Below are 19,109 nucleotides of genomic sequence, written 5' to 3' on the forward strand. Positions count from 1 at the left end.
CCTGCTCCCTGTCTGTTCTGCTTGGTCCTGTAGTACTTCTTTACAGCTAGACAACAGTCAGACAATTTACCTATTTAACCTTTTAGTGTTGCACTCTTCGTTGGATTCTTAACAAGCTGTCTTGCTGCAACTAAGCGTCCCTCCTCTCCATCTTAGAAAGATGACAAAAATACAATCAAACAGTCCTGAACGGACACTGACAAAACTATTTGAGTTAACAGTGTCTGTACATACCTCCATCCTGAGCCCTGCCATCCTCATTATCACCATAATTGTGTCTTTTCTTTGTAGTCTTCTTATGACTCTTAACCGTTTTGTTTTAGATGAGGGTCTCTTGTCCATCTGAGAAAGAATAAATGAGCAGAAACAATCCTGTGGCCTTTATTATGATGCAAAGTCAACATATCAAGGATTTCTTTATGTAATCTGGCTAAAAAAACTCCATCAATGAAGATCACAATGCAAATTCACAGCACTTGTAATAAAAGTGATAAGTCAGTCCAAGTTTTTGACTGAATATGTGTGTTTTTAAGCACATGTCATGTTTGTGTGTTTTGTTAGGTTTTAGGTTACTGGTTTAGTCTTAGTTTTGCCATGTTTTCCTCAGGTTCTTCTGCCCTGCCATCAGCTTCACCCACAGCTCCTGTGTTTTGTCTCAGCTGCACTCACTCACCAGTCACCTCCCCTCAGTATTTAGTCTCCTGATGCCAGGTCACAGCACTCCTTGTCTCGTCAGGTTTGTCCATGTTTTCTTCGTCATAGTCAGGTTTTTGTTTTGCCATAGTTTAGGTTTGTGTATTCCGGGCTGAGCTGCGCTTTGTGTTTATTTTAAATAAATCAGGTTTACTTTTGAAATATCTGCACCAGGGTCCTGTCTTCAGCAGACACACCCAACCAACGTGACAAAAACAGAAGGAGTTGATAACCAATTACAGTCATTGTATCTACAATGCTGAACGACACAGATGTTGTAGTTGAAGCAGGAAGTAAGCTAGCAGAAAAAGTTGTGACTATGTGAATGCTGTAATGTTGGGGGTCACTATTTGTCCAGATATTGACTATTTAATAGCTTTAGATGAGCTCAAGTAAAAGTGGTATAAACTGAAACTTCTCATCTTTGGTTGCACATTGTAAGTATGAATTTTTCTCCTGTATTGGGTGCCAACCTCTGTCTACGCCAGCTGAAGAGGTCTGGCTTTTGATTATATCCCAGTTTTTATTTGAGCAAAGAATCCTTTTTCACTGCTCCACACTGAGGTTTTGTACTTCTTTTTCTTAGTATCTCAGGAAACAGATGAAGACTGCTTTTACTAAACATATCTGCTTTTGGAAAGTTTAAATAAGGGGGAAGTTTCAATTTGAACCTCAGTAAGTTTTATAATAAAAGCATGCCCTGCTGTCTGCCTTTCATTCAGTTGTTTAGCAAATCTTAAATCTGGTGAGAAATCAGCCACAGAGAATGAGTTCAGCAGCTCAGGAAGGAGGACAGAAGACATGTAGAAGTGAAGCCCTGCAGAAAACTCAAGTTTTCGTCTGTGAATAATTTTTTTTGACAAATCAGTAAATCTATCTGTGAGTTCATATATATATATAAATTATATATGTATCATTTAGGGATGCAAAAGGCCGAGATACGATTTTTTTGTAGATTTAAATGTAATGAACTGTGAACAGATAAATCACAGCAGAAAAGATCCACAGCTCTTTGCGCTGTGTGCCTTTATTTAGCATTTATTATTAGAAATAATGATTTCTGAACAAAGAACAAAACTCGGATGTTTCTGGGTTAGATTTCATCCCAAAGCAACCTTTGTTCACTCTTCATGAACATTTCACGAATTGGGATATTTTCTCCTGTTTATAACCACAGAGGAGCTGAACATGTAAACTACCCTGTTTCCATGACGATGCATGGATAATTGCATATTAGGCTCCCAATGTGTATTTTAAGTATCTGGGAGCGAACACACAGATGGAGATGAGATAGAAACAGGAATGGCGAGCGGACATGGACTTCATTCCCTTTTTATTACTCCACCTTCCAGAATCCTTGACACCTGCCTACGATACAGTGAGTCGTTCCTCTGAGTCGCAGTCGTTTCTCTCCACCTTTATCTCGCCTTGTGCAAGAACGATGCAGGAAGGGAGGACCCAGATGCAGAACTTTGAAATTGGTGACGAGGTGCAGCTGTGGAACAGAAAACAGGTGACTTTAGTGAGACTAAGTGACGAGAAAAAACATGACAAGAACCTGAAAACTTAACAAAGAAACATGATAAAAGACCTGAAAACAAGAATAATCAAAACACAAAACATGACACACTCAGGACGGGAGGTTGGACTGAAGACAAGTTTCTGTGCAATCTGTTGGTTTCCTTAGCTAGGAAACTGTTTTCGAATTGGCTCTGTATGGATGAATTGGGTTAATTTTAGTTTAAGTAATTGGATTTGATTGGGTTCTTCTTCAGAAGTGTCTTGAGATGACATTTGTTGTAATTTGGCGCTTTATAAATAAAACTGAAATAAATTGAAGGACATTTGCCATGCCAATACTAAATTAATGAACACAATACAAAAAGTGTCCCCTTAACAGAGAAATCTACAGGTTTGTCTGTCATCAGCGGTTTGAAAATGTCAAAATGTTCATTTGAAGTATTTGTATCTTTTCCAACCTATTCCTCCCAAAGCTCTTCTCCTCCTTCATGTGGACCATCCCAGGCTCAGATTGGGACCATGTGATGAGGTGCACCACAGCTACCAAATCTTGTGTGGCATTATTGGGCAGCTCAAATCAGAGCAGTTTTATGTTGAGAGGCCTGTGTCACGATGACTTTCAGCCTGGAAGTGTTGGGCAAAAAACTATTTATTTACTGTTAGAACATGATCACGATTAAGGCTAAAATGCAATAATTTTACAAAGCCATCATCCCTTTAATGCATTCCATTTTTACACTTGATATTAGCCGCTCTAATGTTTAATCACAGTTTGTAATTCCCTGGATGGACCATAGGGTCATTTTTGGGTTAAAAAAATGGATGCTGAACCAAGCCAGATGGAAGAAAACCTTTGAATAGTTTGACACTACCCAGCACTGCTTTGCATTTCATGCTTTTGTGTGTATGCATGTTGGTTACATATAAAACTAGTGTTCTTATCCTTGAATAAGGAGAGTGAAAGGCCTTAAATCAAACTAAAAGCATCAAGCCAGAACAGTGTCATCCCTGAGTTCCTGTTTTTATATGTAAACAGTTAGTGTAAATTCTGTAAAGTCACTTTTCTATCAGCTCTTTGATAAAGCAGGTCATCATGCAGAGGTCAAGGAAAGACAGAAAAGTTGTTTTAAGCTAACAATGCTTTATTGTGTCTCAGTTGCGGTGCTCCACTGTTCAGTAGTAGGAGTCCATGATGCGCCTCATGCTCATGAACTTCATGTGGCCCATGCCCATGTTCATGAAGCTCCTGTACTCTCCGGGCCTCATGTACATCATCCTGCCTCTGTAGTGGGGCTGCTCGTACATCAGCCAGTGTCCGTCCATCACGTGGCAGGACATGCAGTTGGACATGCGGTAACGGTCCATGATGTTGTCGCAGTCGTCCATCATCTCGTACATTTGACCTCCGAAGTTCTCCCTCTCATAGATCCTCATCCTGTATGAGCCACGGTACTAGAACACACCAATAATCAATAATCAGTGATCAATCAGCTCCTCTGTGCTGTGTTCAACATGAAGAAAAACCCATGGTTTCAGTGGTTACCATGGAGATCAGGTGTTCTGTGCTGTGACTGGCTGAGTGGTTACCATGGAGATCAGGTGTTCTGTGCTGTGACTGGCTGAGTGGTTACCATGGAGATCAGGTGTTATGTGCTGTGACTGGCTGAGTGGTTACCATGGAGATCAGGTGTTATGTGCTGTGACTGGCTGAGTGGTTACCATGGTGATCAGGTGTTATGTGCTGTGACTGGCTGAGTGGTTACCATGGAGATCAGGTGTTATGTGCTGTGACTGGCTGAGTGGTTACCATGGTGATCAGGTGTTATGTGCTGTGACTGGCTGAGTGGTTACCATGGAGATCAGGTGTTATGTGCTGTGACTGGCTGAGTGGTTACCATGGAGATCAGGTGTTATGTGCTGTGACTGGCTGAGTGGTTACCATGGTGATCAGGTGTTATGTGCTGTGACTGGCTGAGTGGTTACCATGGAGATCAGGTGTTATGTGCTGTGACTGGCTGAGTGGTTACCATGGTGATCAGGTGTTATGTGCTGTGACTGGCTGAGTGGTTACCATGGAGATCAGGTGTTATGTGCTGTGACTGGCTGAGTGGTTACCATGGGGATCATGCGGCAGGACCTGATGCCATCGTGCATTCCCATCATGCTCATGTAGTCGGCGTACTCGCCCCTCCTCATGAAGTATTGGTTTCCCATGAAGTTGGTGCGGTCGTAGACCATGACGCAGCCCCTCTCCACCCTGCAGGAGTGACACCTGCTCAGGTAGGAAGACATGTCGGCGCAGTCGCTGCTGCACTCGTAGGAACGGCCCTGGAAGTTCCTGTCCTCGTAGAAGACGATCTGAGGGGAGACAGATTGAACGATAAAATGATTAGTAGGTTGAGGCTTCCTCGGACCAACAGGTCACATGACAGCTACTGAGGTCAGATGACATTTAGATTGATGGAGTTGATGCAGGTCTGTTCGGGACTGATTATCTGTGGTCAGATTTCTCTTGATGTTGTTGTTATTGCAACAAAAATAAATGAATAAGCAGTTGATGGGCATCAAGATTCATAAAGCTTCCCTTGGCAAAGCAAATCTGTTCGGCATAAACGGTATTCAGATCACAATTCTGCAAAGATTTCTCTTGATGTTGCATGATGGGAGGCAGCTGGCTGTCCTCTGGTCTTCTTTTTGATCGAATTGGGCTCTGGAGTCAGAACAGGACTTTCACAAAAATTAGACCAAATTTGACCCATTTTAACATTTCGTGCCATTTCAGTTCAGAGCTGCTCAGTCCTTAAATTGATGGGCTGTGTTTGAGCATCAAAATATGACTACATTTAATATATACTACAACAGCAAGAAACTGCTTTAAGAACAGAAGAGCCTCACTGAGATGTTCTACAGAGGATGTGGAACCAGCTCAAGTCAACCTGATCTGACAATAAAACTCTCAACAGTCCACTTGTCAGGTGACGGTGGCTGCAGTGGGACAAAATTCAGCGATTTTGTACAGCTACCTCAGATGAGTGGTTCTGTAAAGTTTCAGCTCAGAAAGTCAAGTGACTGAATAAAGGAGCGATGCATGCTGGGACTTACCCTGCTCATCATGTTCATGTCGGTGGCGGACATCTTGTCTGCTTGTGGCTGGCTTGCTGCTCTGAGCTGGGGGAGTTGAACTGCGTCCACACCTGTGAGAGCTCACAGCTTTTATACACCTGAGTGTCGCTCACTGCTTTTTGTGCCAGAGCACTGAGTCAGCACATGTGTTTCTTTGGCACACACAAAGCCTCTTTGAAAGGGTTAACAATGACCACATGAGGCCTTCATCTGCTGTCTTTTTGTCAGCACCAGCACTTTAACCTGTTCAACAGCAAAAAAATTCACCTTCACATGTTATGCTTCATTAAAGCAGAGCATCTATTTCCCACCAAAGGAATCTGTCAGACACACTTCATCTGGAAGGGTAGAAACATGCGACTCTAAAGTCAGATACAGTCTGCTCAAAACTCCTGATCCAGCCAACATGAACATAAACCCAGAATCTGAGGCAGAACCAGAGTTTTTCTCAGTTCTCAGCAGCTTTAAAGTGAATCTCTGGTCTGAGCTCCTTTATTCTCCAACACAGCCTGAACCCTCTGAGACCAGCTTTCTGTCATTTCTTTAAGGAGTCTTCAGGAATAGTTCTCCAGGCTTCTTGAAGGACATCCCAAAGCTCTTCTTTGGATGTGGGCTGCCTTTTGTTCCGTTCTCTGTCAGATGATCCCACACTGCTTCAATAATGTTGAGGTCCGGGCTCTGGGGAGGATTCATCCCTCCATAAGACCTGTTGCCACTGATTTTCAGTCCACTTCTTGTGTCATTTGGCACAGCTCAGCCTTTTCTCCCTGTTTCCCTTCCTTAAGAACGGCTTCTTGACAGCCACCCTTCCATGGAGACCATTTCTGATGAGGCTTGGGCCAACAGTAGATGGATCAGCTGAAGGTCCAGATGCATCTCTCAGGTCCTGTCAGGTCACAGCTGGATTTTTTCCTCTTTCTTAAGGACATCACTTTCAGATCCTGTTCATCTGCTGGAGATAGTTTTTTAGGCCTGACCCTTTTTAAAGCTCTTAATGGTCTCAGTCCTTCTTATTGATCAGATTTGCTTTTAACTTATGAGCCATCCAGAACTCTCCGGTCTTCAGATAGAGGTCTTTTATTAATTCCTAAGGTTAGAGCAAAAACTCACGGTGAAGCAGCTTTTCATTATTAAGTTCCACGCCTGTGGAACAGCCTTCCTGAAGACCATTTTTTGTTTTATTAACATCTTTTAATTTTTATATTGATTTATTTTTTAGTCTTCTATTTATTAATTTGTGTTACTTATTTTTAGCTCCATTCCTTTATCTTATCCTGTATCTTTATGATATATGTTGTTACGTCAGCAGCAAGCAACATCAACACGGGTTTTCCTTGCTTAACATACATACATATATATATATATATATATATATATATATATATATATATATATATATATTGGTGTATAATATGGCCTTGGGTTTCATTGCTTTGTTTTATTTGCTTTTATCTTGTAAAGCACTACATGATGAAAAGTGCTATATAAATAAAGTCTGATTGATTGATGATATGCCAAGTTTTCAGCTAATAGCTCTTTGGGAATCACCTTGTCGCTGCAGAAATCCTATTTTCTGATGAACAACACTGGTTCATCCCTTGAGTTAGGAGCCTTTTTTCTGCCTGAATGCTTCATAGCTCAGAGTTAAGTGGCTGAACAAAGAAAAACCTCTGAAAATGCTCAGGAACAAGGACTGAAGATGAGGAAAAAAGCAGAAAAAGTCCACAGAAAAACTTTTAATGCAGTATCAGAGTCAACTCCTGTAAATCTATGTGAAAGCTTTAAATTACTCATAAAAAACTCACCAAAAAGGTTTCTGACAGAAACCAACATGTGATAATGTTCTGATCTGAGTTTCCTGCAGGGAGGTGTTAAAGCTGTGCGTCCATCTGCTGGCATTAACTGACAGCAGAAATCAGAAGAATCCTAACCAAGGACTATTAGATCAAAAACTGGATTTTGGTTTGATTTTGCATTTTAGTTTTCCTATTTCCTGTTTTATTTTGTGTAGTTTTCCCACGTGTTTGCTGTTGTAATCATGTCCTGTATAACACCTGGTTTCTGGTGCTAATCAATTAGATAAAAAACAAAGACCAGAGGGTTAAACTAACTGAAAATAAGAAAATATGTCAAAAACACAATCCACAAAACCAGCAAAGTTAATATAGATGAAAACAAACAAAAAGAAAATAATGATACCATGGTAGCACAGTCCTGTGAAGCCAGGTTAATGTGTGATAAAGTGAGTTAAAGTTGTGAAAAAGTGAGTTAAAGTTGTGATAAAGTGAGTTAAAGTTGGGAAAATGTGTGATAAAGTTGGGAAAAAGTGAGTTAAAGTTGTATTACGACTTTGGTAACGTTGTGGTAAAGTTTTGAAAAAGTGACTTTAAATTTGGCGGTTGCCAGGGGAACAGTACTTGTCTGACTGCATTGTGCCGAGTGTAAAGTTTGGTGGAGGGGGGATTATGATGTGGGGTTGTTCTTCAGGAGCTGGGCTTGGCCCCTTAGTTCCAGTGAAAGGAACTCTGAATGCTTCAGACACCAAGAGATTTTGGACCATTTCATGCCCCCAACTTTGTGGAAACAGTTTGGCGATGGACCCTTCCTGCTCCAACAGGGAACCAGAGCACAAAGCAAGGTCCATAAAGACATGGATGAGCCAGTTTGGTGTGGAAGAACCTGACCTCAGCCCGATAAAACACCTTTGGGATGAATTAGAGCAGAGACTGAGAGCCTTCTGTCCAGCATCAGTGTCTGACCTCACAGAGCTTCTGGAAGAACGGTCAAAAACTCCCATAAACTCACTCCTGAACTTTGTGGAAAGCTTTCCCAGAAGAGTTGAAGCTGTTATAGCTGCAAAGGGTGGGCCAACGTCATATTAAACCTTATGGATTAAGAATGGGATGTCAGAGGCAGATGAGCCGATACTTTATAACAGGAGTTACAGCCTGCATAACAGGTATGATTTAATTCATATTCTGTATCATTTTGTTGTTTTTATCACACGATTTGCAGGCATTTTGGATAAAAGCAGCCATTTACAATGATTTCTCTCCAGAACTTTTCTTTTGCTCATTTTCTCTGAGTCTTTCTGTGTCTCTTCCTTTCACAGGTACAGCCTGAGGCAACGTGTATCTCAGGTGTGCCATTACCTGCCCAGAAGTGATCATTCTTTCAGGAAGGCAGGAGAAGCAGGTAGGTCCACATTCGCTCTTACTTTCAGAAGCCTCCTCTCACACTAGAACCAGCAGTTAGGGGTTAGACTGATGCATTCTGACTGGAAGTTGCAGATAGTAGGAGATGTGGAGAGGTCTGAAGTTACTGTATCAGCTGTTATTTTACACTTTGGCTTCTAACTGAACAATATCTGAATCTGCAGGCATTAGAACACCTTTGGGATATAACTGATGAACAACCATGCTTCTGTTTTAAAGAAAGGTTTAAAGTTGGGATGCATGTGACTGTATGCTCCTATTCTTTGTTTTTGAGGTTCTGAGGGTTCTGAGGTTCTGAGGTTCTGAGGGGTGCTGTGGATCTGCTGCATGTAACGCAGCAGCAGTAAAAGCAAAAGGATAAAATCAAAGTAAAATCTTTTCTGGATGACTGTTTTGTGCACATATTTAGATTTCAATAAGTAATAATAATAATAATAATGCTGATAACCTGACTCTGTGAGGTTTGTATAGATGGATCACATCAGGGTAGGGTTCACAGCTGCCCTAAATGATCACTTTAAAGTTCACCAGCCTGAAAAGACACGACATACATTTAATACAGCGAGGCTTCTCTGTCCCCCGGGGAACTATACTTATTATATATACTTCTACTTATTTGCCATAGCTTTTAGAGAGTTAAATTCTGTAGACTTTCAAATGTGGATCTATGTTCTCTTAAGTATAAAATATGATAAATAGAAAATAGGTACTATTCATACTGAGCTAACAATGAATTCCTCTGCTTCTCGGCTTCTGTCCAATGTGTCGATCAGCTGCTTTTTGTTGGATTCTGTTTGTTTGTTTGGGCTCCTGTGATTGACAGATTTAGGAGGTTAATGTTAATGTTTCTGTACAGAAAGCCTGAAGCTGTGCGGTATCTGTGGCTCTTCCAGCTTCTGTGAGCCACCAGTGTGCCACAGATTAAAAATGTGTTACATACGGCTTCACTAAACAAAGTCACTTCTGACCTTTAAACATTCTCCCATCCCATAATGTTCAGAACTTCACCTGGATGCATTATTGGGCCATTAGGTAGTTCAATAACATGCCGGCAAGGCATCTCCTCAAAGCAAAGTCTAGTTTTTATGTGTTAGTTTCAGTAAAGATTCCCATTTAAAGCCGTTTAACGCTGGCTTTGGAAGCTTTTTGCTGAAATAAATCAGATTTCTTGGGATTGACGTTTTTCTTTGATCCCAAAGAACAGTCGTGCTGTGAGTCAAAAGAAAAACGTGACCCGGCACTATCTGAAACACGATCAATAAAGAGGATTCTAACATTTCCTTATCTCTGACGGGCCATCTTGTTCTAAAGGGTCCACAAACTCATCTTTTAGGTTCATTGAGTGACTTTCATGTGATCTAACACTTCAGTGCACTGCAACCCAGACATTTCCAATTACATAAAGACCTTTAAGATCTTTAAAATGCACTTAAACACAGTCCTCTAACTATAAAATTCTATGTGCTCATTATTGATAACGAGTCTCAACTTCTGTTCCACATATTTTACATACTCGCTGTACATTACACACGACACCTGTCTCTACAGCTAAATCTACCAGAGGAATGCTGCATTTTGGAGAATTTAGGCCAGTGCGTTCCTCTGGGAATAAACCCGCAGTGAAATAACATTAATAATAAGATTATTTTACAACTTTAAACCTTCTGATGTGGCCCAACAGGATAGAAAACGACAAATCTTTACAGACAAGTTCCAGCTTTAGGTTTTTCAGTTTGGTTTCCTGAAGTTCCAAAGATTAATTAAAAGTTTGGTTATTTACAAGGTTCCAGGTTATTTACAAGGTTCCAGGTTGTTTACGGAGTTACAGGTTATTTACTAGGTTCCAGGTTATTTACTAGGTTCCAGGTTATTTATAAGGTTCCAGGTTATTTACAAGGTTCCAGGTTGTTTACTAGGTTCCAGGTTATTTACAAGGTTCCAGGTTATTTACAAGGTTCCAGGTTATTTACAAGGTTCCAGGTTGTTTACTAGGTTCCAGGTTATTTACAGAGTTCCAGGTTGTTTACAAGGTTCCGGGTTATTTACGGAGTTACAGGTTATTTACTAGGTTCCAGGTTATTTACAAGGTTCCAGGTTGTTTACGGAGTTCCAGGTTGTTTACTAGGTTCCAGGTTATTTACAAGGTTCCAGGTTGTTTACAGAGTTCCAGGTTGTTTACAAGGTTCCAGGTTATTTACAAGGTTCCAGGTTGTTTACAAGGTTCCGGGTTATTTACAGAGTTCCAGGTTGTTTACAAGGTTCCAGGTTATTTACAAGGTTCCAGGTTGTTTACTAGGTTCCAGGTTATTTACAAGGTTCCAGGTTGTTTACAAGGTTCCGGGTTATTTACAGAGTTCCAGGTTGTTTACAAGGTTCCAGGTTATTTACAAGGTTCCAGGTTGTTTACGGAGTTACAGGTTATTTACTAGGTTCCAGGTTATTTACTAGGTTCCAGGTTATTTACAAGGTTCCAGGTTGTTTACTAGGTTCCAGGTTATTTACAAGGTTCCAGGTTGTTTACAAGGTTCCGGGTTATTTACAGAGTTCCAGGTTGTTTACAAGGTTCCAGGTTATTTACAAGGTTCCAGGTTGTTTACGGAGTTACAGGTTATTTACTAGGTTCCAGGTTATTTACTAGGTTCCAGGTTATTTACAAGGTTCCAGGTTGTTTACGGAGTTACAGGTTATTTATAAGGTTCCAGGTTATTTATAAGGTTCCAGGTTATTTATAAGGTTCCAGGTTATTTACAAGGTTCCAGGTTATTTACAAGGTTCCAGGTTATTTACAAGGTTCCAGGTTCTTTACAAGGTTCCAGGTTATTTACGGAGTTCCAGGTTATTTACAAGGTTCCAGGTTGTTTACTAGGTTCCAGGTTATTTACAAGGTTCCAGGTTGTTTACTAGGTTCCAGGTTATTGGGAGCAAAGTGGGGTTCAGTGTCACGGACACATGTGAGGATCAAACTAACTGATTGGTGGACTTACTGAGTCACAACCACCCAAGCTTCAGGATAGATGTTGTTGAGGTTCCTACGTTTTGAGGATTTTGGGAATACGAAAGGTGATAAATCTCGATTTTTATTTCTTTAATTTCTTTTATCTGTGATCCTAAAAAAAGGACCCCTACATTTAACAAATTAAAATATACAAAACAAGCAGGTGTTTAGATTATAACCAGATGGTCACATGAAATCTGTTGTATTCAAACCTGTGTCATCAGTCTGCTTTTCTCACTGCTGTTGACATGTTTTATGCCATCATCCCATCAACAGCTCTGTGGAACCCTCTAATACAAGTTTTTTATAAAACACTTAAATAAGATGAAACATAAAACACGGAATAAGCTAAATTTGACCATGTTGTAAGACAATCCTGCTGGAATAAGCAAAGGATTATCATTTTTAGATGATTTTGTGATCCCTGTTCCTCAAAGATTTGGAGAATAGTGCAGGTTGGTAATGCGACCTCAGGGTATCTATTTCATATATGTAGAGTAAAAGTGGGTGAGGTTTTCACAGACAAACAATGACTTCTAACTTTTAGTACTCAGGAGAACATGTTTGAAAGTGTGATCACATATCCTCCGTCATAGATGTTTACAGTTTCTGTACCAGTTTAACATGCGTCCAAAATGATAAAAGAGCCTTTATGATGTCGTTTCCAGAGTGCAGCAGGTGGTAAAGCAACATGTTAGTGCATGTGAGCCCATCCACGTGAACAGTAAAATGTGCTTTAGGCTACAATCTAAATTTTCCTCCTCAGAAAAAAATATGAAGCTGAGACTGTGATGAGCTGAAAGTCATTGTGGTGTTGCTGAAGTGGGCCTGCTGATAGTTTGGGTGCGTTTCCAGTTGTTTTGATCAGAGATTCTTGTGTGACATCCAGAACATGTGAATCTGTTATCATCGCCATGGAAATGTGTCTGTTGTTTCAGTTGTGGTTGATTGTGTAGGATTTATGTGGAGCAGTTCAGTCAAACTACTGCGGGGGCCCAAACATTCCTCTTAAAGTTCATCAGTCCCTTGAGGGGACACAGTTTACTGCTGAATGAAAACTCATCCATCTGCAGGGCTTATCCAAAGTACACAAGATGGATTTCACTGCTCAACTTTACTGTCATTTTTCTGCCTTCATTCAACTGGAGTTGAGTCCGGTAACTTTAAATTTACCACAGAAGAGGACATCTGTGTCTGTGTTAAGAACATTTTCAGTAAGTTGAGTCATCAGCCTGCTCCGTTAAAATCCACCAGCCCCATGTCAGGAAAACTTCCATTTCAGGTTTCAGAAAATTAAAGCTGAATCATCACACCTGAATAAAGTCGGTCTTACAGTAAAATAGTACATCAGAAAGAGTTGTGAAGCCCTTAAAGCATAAAAATGGCGACATATCTTCCCAGTGACGGAGTTGAATCTTGGCATCTTGTTTTCTAGGGGAAAACTGGGTTAGTTGTCAGATTTCTGAAAACTGGGTTGATGAAGATTAAATCTGAATATGCTGAGCAGTGTGTTTGCATGAGGACTTTGGATGATTCAGCGGTCTGAGGAAACCCAAGTGGATTCAGGGATTTCCCAACACCTCTGTATTCTGTGTGTTAGTCATATGGTGATATCTGATCTCTTATCAGCCACCACACCACAGGTTCAGGCTCTACTCATCAAGTTCTCTCCAACATTATATCATGTCTTGAGATTAACAAACTTTTTGTTCTCTATCAGAATAAGTAGAAGAAGAATTTGCTCCAGAGTCCATCAGAGAGTACATGGCACACGTAGTAGAACCGGAACATCTGTGAACACAACATGATCCTCATCTTCCTCATCAGTGAGTTCAGCTCTTTATGTTAACCTGATTCCTGATGGACCCCAACCCTGATTCATCACTAATCTCCTGACTTTAAGGAAAGAACAAAGCAAACATGTAATGAAGCAGAGAAGGAAGAATAAGGAAGGAATAAGGAATAAGTATCTGAAGGGATGAAGATAAGAAAGTGATGGTGTCAGATATCGATCCTGGTGTCGATCCTGGTGTTTAATCTGGTTTAGATCAAAGTTTAGTCAGGCAGAAGGAGAACATACATGTGGATAAAAATGTAAAGTAATCACACTCAACTAAAAAAACTGTGTACCCAAATGAGAGTAAAATGTTTGAAAAGTGACTAATTAAAAAAGCTGAGAGCAACCCCCCCCCAGGGAGGCATCGGTGAAGCAGGTAGACACAGGTTGAACATTCTTTAGTATTACAACATCCCAGTTTCTTTATTTCCTTCCAGGTAACAGTAAAAAACACGAAAACATTCATTTTCAGGGTAATTATATCAGCGTTAATGATAGAAGTTTACTTCTGCTGATTTTCCCACTAATTGGAGGATTCAGTCCACAGACATGTTGACATGCTTCTTCCTGTCTGATAAGAAAGATGACTGATAACTCACACTGACGGATTTCTCTCTACAGCTTTTCTTCCTGCAGCAGAACTCCAGAACCAGTGCCTTGGCAGCTCCTGTAACCCCCAGCTGGGTGATCTGATGGTGGGTCGAGCAGCTCAGCTGGCAGCTTCGTCAACCTGCGGCCTGGAAGGACCTCAGCCCTACTGCATCATTGGTTACCTGGAGGTCAGAAGTGGCTCTCATATGCAGACAAGATCACACGTATCAGATTGAATATGATGCTTGATATGGATGAGAAAGTGTGAAGATCTTTCGTTGCTAAAACTCTACAGCTTGTGTGTTTCTCTGAGTGTGTTTGAATTCAGTTTCAAACACACACATTGAGTTTCTGGCCCCATTGCCTGATTTTCATACTGAAACATGTCCTGATTTGCCACTTTCCTATCTGAGACCGTTCTCTCCTCTGAGGATTATTTCTACCCCTCCTGCTCATTACTGGATATTTTCTTCTTTTTACACTCCCATTCTCATTGGTTGAGTTTAATTCTTGACGAAATACTTATTTTAGCATTCCTACAAAATGATTTTATATTGTTGATACAGAATCACAGTTCTGTGTAAGTCCTTCTTAGAGTCCTGACCCAGAGTCCAATCGATCTCCAGCTTTCTAAAGGTCTGTCAGAGTTTTTCTTTGGACATCCCTGCTGTATTTTCTGTGGTGGTTAGCACCATCACCTCACAGCAGAGGGTTCCAGGCTAAATTCCTGGCTGGTTCTTCCTGTGTATGTGTGGGTTCTCTCTGGTTCTCTTCCTCCCACCGTCCAAAAACACGCATGTTAGGTCAGGTGGTGTCTCTAAATTGTCCCTAGGATTGACTGTAAGCATGCATGTGTTTCTGTGAGGCCCTGTGATGGACTGGCAACCTGTCCAGGGTGTACCCCGCCTCTGGCCCAATGACAACTTGGACAGGCTCCTGTCCCACCGCAACCCTAAATTGGATTAAGTGGGTAAAGAAAATGGATGGATTATGATAGTTTTACAATGAATTGGACTTTGTCTTTGAAGTGCCCTGAGATGAAATGTGTTGTAATTTGGCACTTTATTGTGAATAAAACTGAATTGAATTGAGATGAAGTCAGGGGAGTAACTGGGGATCTCACAGGAAGTGGCTGTGGGTTGCAGACTGACAGCTTCCAAGTCATTGTGGGGATGAGCAGCTGCTAAATCGGTAGAAAAACAACTCATTGGCCCTGAAACCAGTGATGGTCCTCATACCACTACAGCAGGGATGTCAAACTCCGGTCCTGGAGGGCCGCTGTCCTGCAGGTTTTAGATGTTTCCCTGCTTCAACGAGATTAAATGAATCTCTTCAAAAGATTGTTACATTCTGCACAAATCAGCTAATGAGGAATTGATCTGATTCAGGTGTGTTGGAGCAGGGAAACATCTAAAACCTGCAGGAAAACATCTAAAACCTGCAGGGAAACATCTAAAACCTGCAGGGAAACGTCTAAAACCTGCAGGGAAACATCTAAAACCTGCAGGAAAACATCTAAAACCTGCAGGGAAACATCTAAAACCTGCAGAGAAACATCTAAAACCTGCAGGAAAACATCTAAAACCTGCAGGGAAACATCTAAAACCTGCAGGGAAACTTCTGAAACCTGCAGGGAAACGTCTAAAACCTGCAGGGAAACGTCTAAAACCTGCAGGAAAACATCTAAAACCTGCAGGGAAACATCTAAAACCTGCAGGACAGCGGCCCTCCAGGACCGGAGTTTGACATCCCTGCACTACAGACTTCTCTTGTGTTGCTTTGTTGGATTTCCCCTCCAGCCTCCTTCTGTAACTGCCCTTTGCCTCCCTGATTTCCATCTTCATGTGTTGTTCACACCTCCTTCTTGTTGCCAGTTTTGAAGGCCCTCTTTTTATCAGGAGGGCTTTGACGTCCTTCGCTGCCCATGGCTTGTGGTTTGTCATCAGTAGACAGTCTTGGCTGGAGCAATGCAGGCGGTGCAGAAGTAGATGCTGTCTGTGAGCTCATCAGTGTCCTCTTCATACAGCTCACAGGTTGCCTCCCAGTCTGTCACATCAAAACAGCCCTGCAGTGCCTTATGAGCCTCCACAGACCATCGACTCACAGTCCTCGTGGATTTCCTCAGATCCTGGACACTGAGCTGATCTGCATCTGAACATCTACATTACATCACATCTATGCACACCAGGTGGCCCCCATGAAGTCTATCTCTTATTCTTCCCCCGTCTGTGTGGTCAATCTTTAGCTGCAACACCAGCAATAACCTCCTCCACAAATATCTGCCTCCTGCATCCACTCTCGGCCACATTTTAAAGTCTTTTCTCCAATTCTCAATCTCCTTATTTACTTCCCTTAGTGAGTAGATAGATGTACGACCTAACAGCCATCTCACAGCACCGATGCATACAGCGTTGCCCTGACGATTAAAACAAAATCACTAGTAAACAATGCAAAGATTAGATGTGAGTGTAGTTAGCGAGTGAAGGATTTGTGAGTGTCTATCTAAATACTTTACTAAATGACCTAATTCTCTACTTTTACAAACTAAATCTGTACCTCTTTATGTTCTTTAACTGGTGTCACATATAAAAGTGGGATACTCAGCCTACTTTATTATATAAAGCAGGTGCACTCCAACTGTCCAACACTCTTGACCTCTCTCTCAGTCCAGACAAGTTCCTATCTGTCTTTACTCATCATTACCAGAAAAATCCCAAAGAGATCACGGTTTTAGGTGATGGAGACGAAGGAGGAGGACCCAGATGCAGACACAGAACTGGAGCCAGACGGAAACTCAAGAGGGTTTATTGTAATATAAATAAAAATCACAGCAACGCTGCAGAACACGGAACTAAAGAACTAAAATAACAAAACTAAACTGTGCAAAACTCGGGAGAAGCAATATAAAAACGTGGAAAAAACATGGGATAATGGGAAAGTGAAGACCGTGAGGATCTGACCAAGACTGAAAGAAACTTTGAGACTAAACACTGTGGAAAGAGTGATTAGTGATGTGCAGCTGATGGGAATTAACACGATGGGAGTGGAGCTGGTGGCTGACAGGAGGGAACTGAGAAAAACAGGAAATGGCAACACTAGACTAAACTAAACAGAGTAAACTCACGGGAAACTAGACAACCAGAAAAATACATAATAACAAGGATCATGACAGATTATGTTTTTCAATCTGGACATTTACCTTTTTTTACATTGTGTCACCGTAATCCTGGCAGTGATGCTGCTGATTATTGATCGGGCTGCTTGGGTCTGTGTTTGTTCATCAGGGGGAGCAGAAATGTTTCACGTGTGACTCTCAGCTACCCTACAGTCACCACAGCAACCCAAACAGCCATCGTATTGAAAACGTCATCACAACCTTTGAGCCTGAGAGGAAAATGAAATGGTGGCAGTCTGAGAATGGTAAGCTAAGAACTGTCCAATCAGAGAGGGGAGAGTTCACCTAAATGTCAGTGACATAAACTCTGCTGCTCTGATGTCTGCAGGAGTTCAACAGGTCAGCATCCAGTTGAATCTGGAGACAGTGTTCCAGTTCAGTCACCTGGTTCTCACCTTCAAGGTAATGTCTGAACATGAGGCTTTTGTGTTATACTCACCTATTCTGACCACAGGCGGGGACTCTGACTCCTCTAAATCTGATTGGCTGATCTTATGTCACTCCCAAAGATCTGGGTTTGGAGGGTGACTGAATCAGTCTGAGTGCTTACAAACCGAGGCTGACATCTGGTCTCCTGAGCCCTAACCCTAACCCACACCTGAATCAGTTATTTCTCTGTTGAATCACACAACAGGGAAACCCTGATCAGTCAGTATATAAGTTTATACAACCAAGGTCCAACAGTTTCTGGGATTTTAAGTCCTTGTCAGAAGTATTTCAGCATGTTCCAGAAATGGCAGAAATGGCACTTCACTGTAAGTATTAGGAGGTCTGATGTGGATAATATTCTAACAGGAAGTTTACAACCCGAATGTCATTAGAATATTAACATTTGATATGTGTTGGATCTGTTTTTCACTCTCTGTGCAGTTTTTACAGAGAACCTCAAAGCATATTTCAGAATAATGCTCAACAGCTGTTTGTGATGCAGCTTTTTCTTTGCCCCAGAGACACCAAACAGCTTCATATGAACATCTGTCCACAGCATCTGTTGCAATAACAACTTGATCCACATCTTATACATGACTTAGGTGATGAGATAGCAGTTTTCCCTTTGATGAGCGACAAAATAAGGTCCGACTGATAAAATGACCGTTATGTGGGCTTTTAAGTCTTGTTGTCATGTTTATTACAGAGAAAATGATCTCAGCTGGGATGTTCCCCGAGGTTGCAGTCAGACACTCCCAGGTCTCTGGCAGCAGGCTTAAAAACACTGGAACACAGCCAGTGTTATTGTTGTAGAGAATACTTTGACGAGTCAAGTCAAGTTTATTTTATTTGTAATGTAAGCTCAAATTTGCCTCAAGCAGCTTAACATTCAGTGAAACATTTACTTTCTTTAGAGGAACAATACATATGTGGAAAAACTCCCGAAAAAACAGAATAAAACAGAGATCCACTCAGACAAAAAGGTATAGAGAAATGCAGAAAATGTCCTGTTATACAACATGGAATAACAGGTAAATAACTCATTGTTTACAGCCTGAGCTCCAGAAAATGACTGCTCTGCTGAAATGTAAAGCTACAGTATGACCAGATATTTTACAGGTGCTGTTACTGATAATTGAGTCCGGTTTAGGTGTTCATCTCAGAGACAGCCTGAGGGAAAAAGCTGTTTTTGTGGCTGCTTGTTTTGTCGTTCTGTAGCACCTCCCAGCGGGGAGGAGTTTAAACAGTTTGTGGCCAGCTGGGATGGGTCTGCAGAGATGTTACCCGACTGTTTCCTGGACAGGTACGGGTCCTGGATGGAGGGCAGGCTGACACCAATAAGTTTCTCTGCAGACCTTATTGTCCGTTACAGTCTGTTCTTTTCCTGTTTGGTTGCCGATCCAAACCAAGCAGGGATGGAGGAGCAGAGAACAGACTGAATGATGGCAGAGTAGAAGTGTTCCAGCAGCTCCTAAAGCAGGTTGAGCTTCTTGAGCTGGAGCAGGAAGTCCTGGATGAGGCTGATGAGCC

General features: G+C 41.5%; 2 protein-coding genes across 2 annotated transcripts in view; one reads left to right on the plus strand and one right to left on the minus strand.

Annotated features, from left to right (window-relative positions):
* Positions 1-3,387: 3,387 nt before the first annotated feature.
* Positions 3,388-6,656, minus strand: LOC140306761 (gamma-crystallin M3-like). Its single transcript, XM_072385352.1, has 5 exons — positions 6,639-6,656; positions 5,526-5,580; positions 5,317-5,408; positions 4,330-4,617; positions 3,388-3,666 (listed from the first exon to the last, which is right to left on the minus strand). The coding sequence occupies exons 1-5, from the start codon at positions 6,654-6,656 to the stop codon at positions 3,388-3,390; spliced, it is 732 nt and encodes a 243-aa protein (XP_072241453.1).
* A 1,584-nt stretch (positions 6,657-8,240) lies between these two features.
* The window catches only part of lamb4 (laminin, beta 4), a 48,137-nt gene continuing 37,268 nt past the window's right edge, over positions 8,241-19,109 (plus strand). Inside the window, exons 1-5 of the mRNA XM_072385353.1 lie at positions 8,241-8,296; positions 8,450-8,532; positions 14,006-14,163; positions 17,260-17,395; positions 17,479-17,552. Of these exons, the coding sequence (XP_072241454.1) occupies positions 8,241-8,296; positions 8,450-8,532; positions 14,006-14,163; positions 17,260-17,395; positions 17,479-17,552 (507 nt within the window). The remainder of the gene's footprint in view (positions 8,297-8,449; positions 8,533-14,005; positions 14,164-17,259; positions 17,396-17,478; positions 17,553-19,109) is intronic.

The sequence above is a fragment of the Leuresthes tenuis genome, unplaced genomic scaffold (genome assembly GCF_036924035.1).
Source record: "Leuresthes tenuis unplaced genomic scaffold, fLeuTen1.0.hap1 SCAF_5, whole genome shotgun sequence".
NCBI lineage: Eukaryota > Metazoa > Chordata > Actinopteri > Atheriniformes > Atherinopsidae > Leuresthes > Leuresthes tenuis.

What these genes read in the sequence shown, in the direction of transcription:
- LOC140306761 (XM_072385352.1), bottom strand. An exon ending in ACATGAACATGATGAGCAGG is followed by an intron (nt 4,618 to 5,316) that starts GTAAGTCCCAGC and finishes GGTCCGAGGAAG; the next exon opens with CCTCAACCTACTAATCATTT. An exon ending in CCTGCCGCATGATCCCCATG is followed by an intron (nt 3,667 to 4,329) that starts GTAACCACTCAG and finishes GGTGTGTTCTAG; the next exon opens with TACCGTGGCTCATACAGGAT.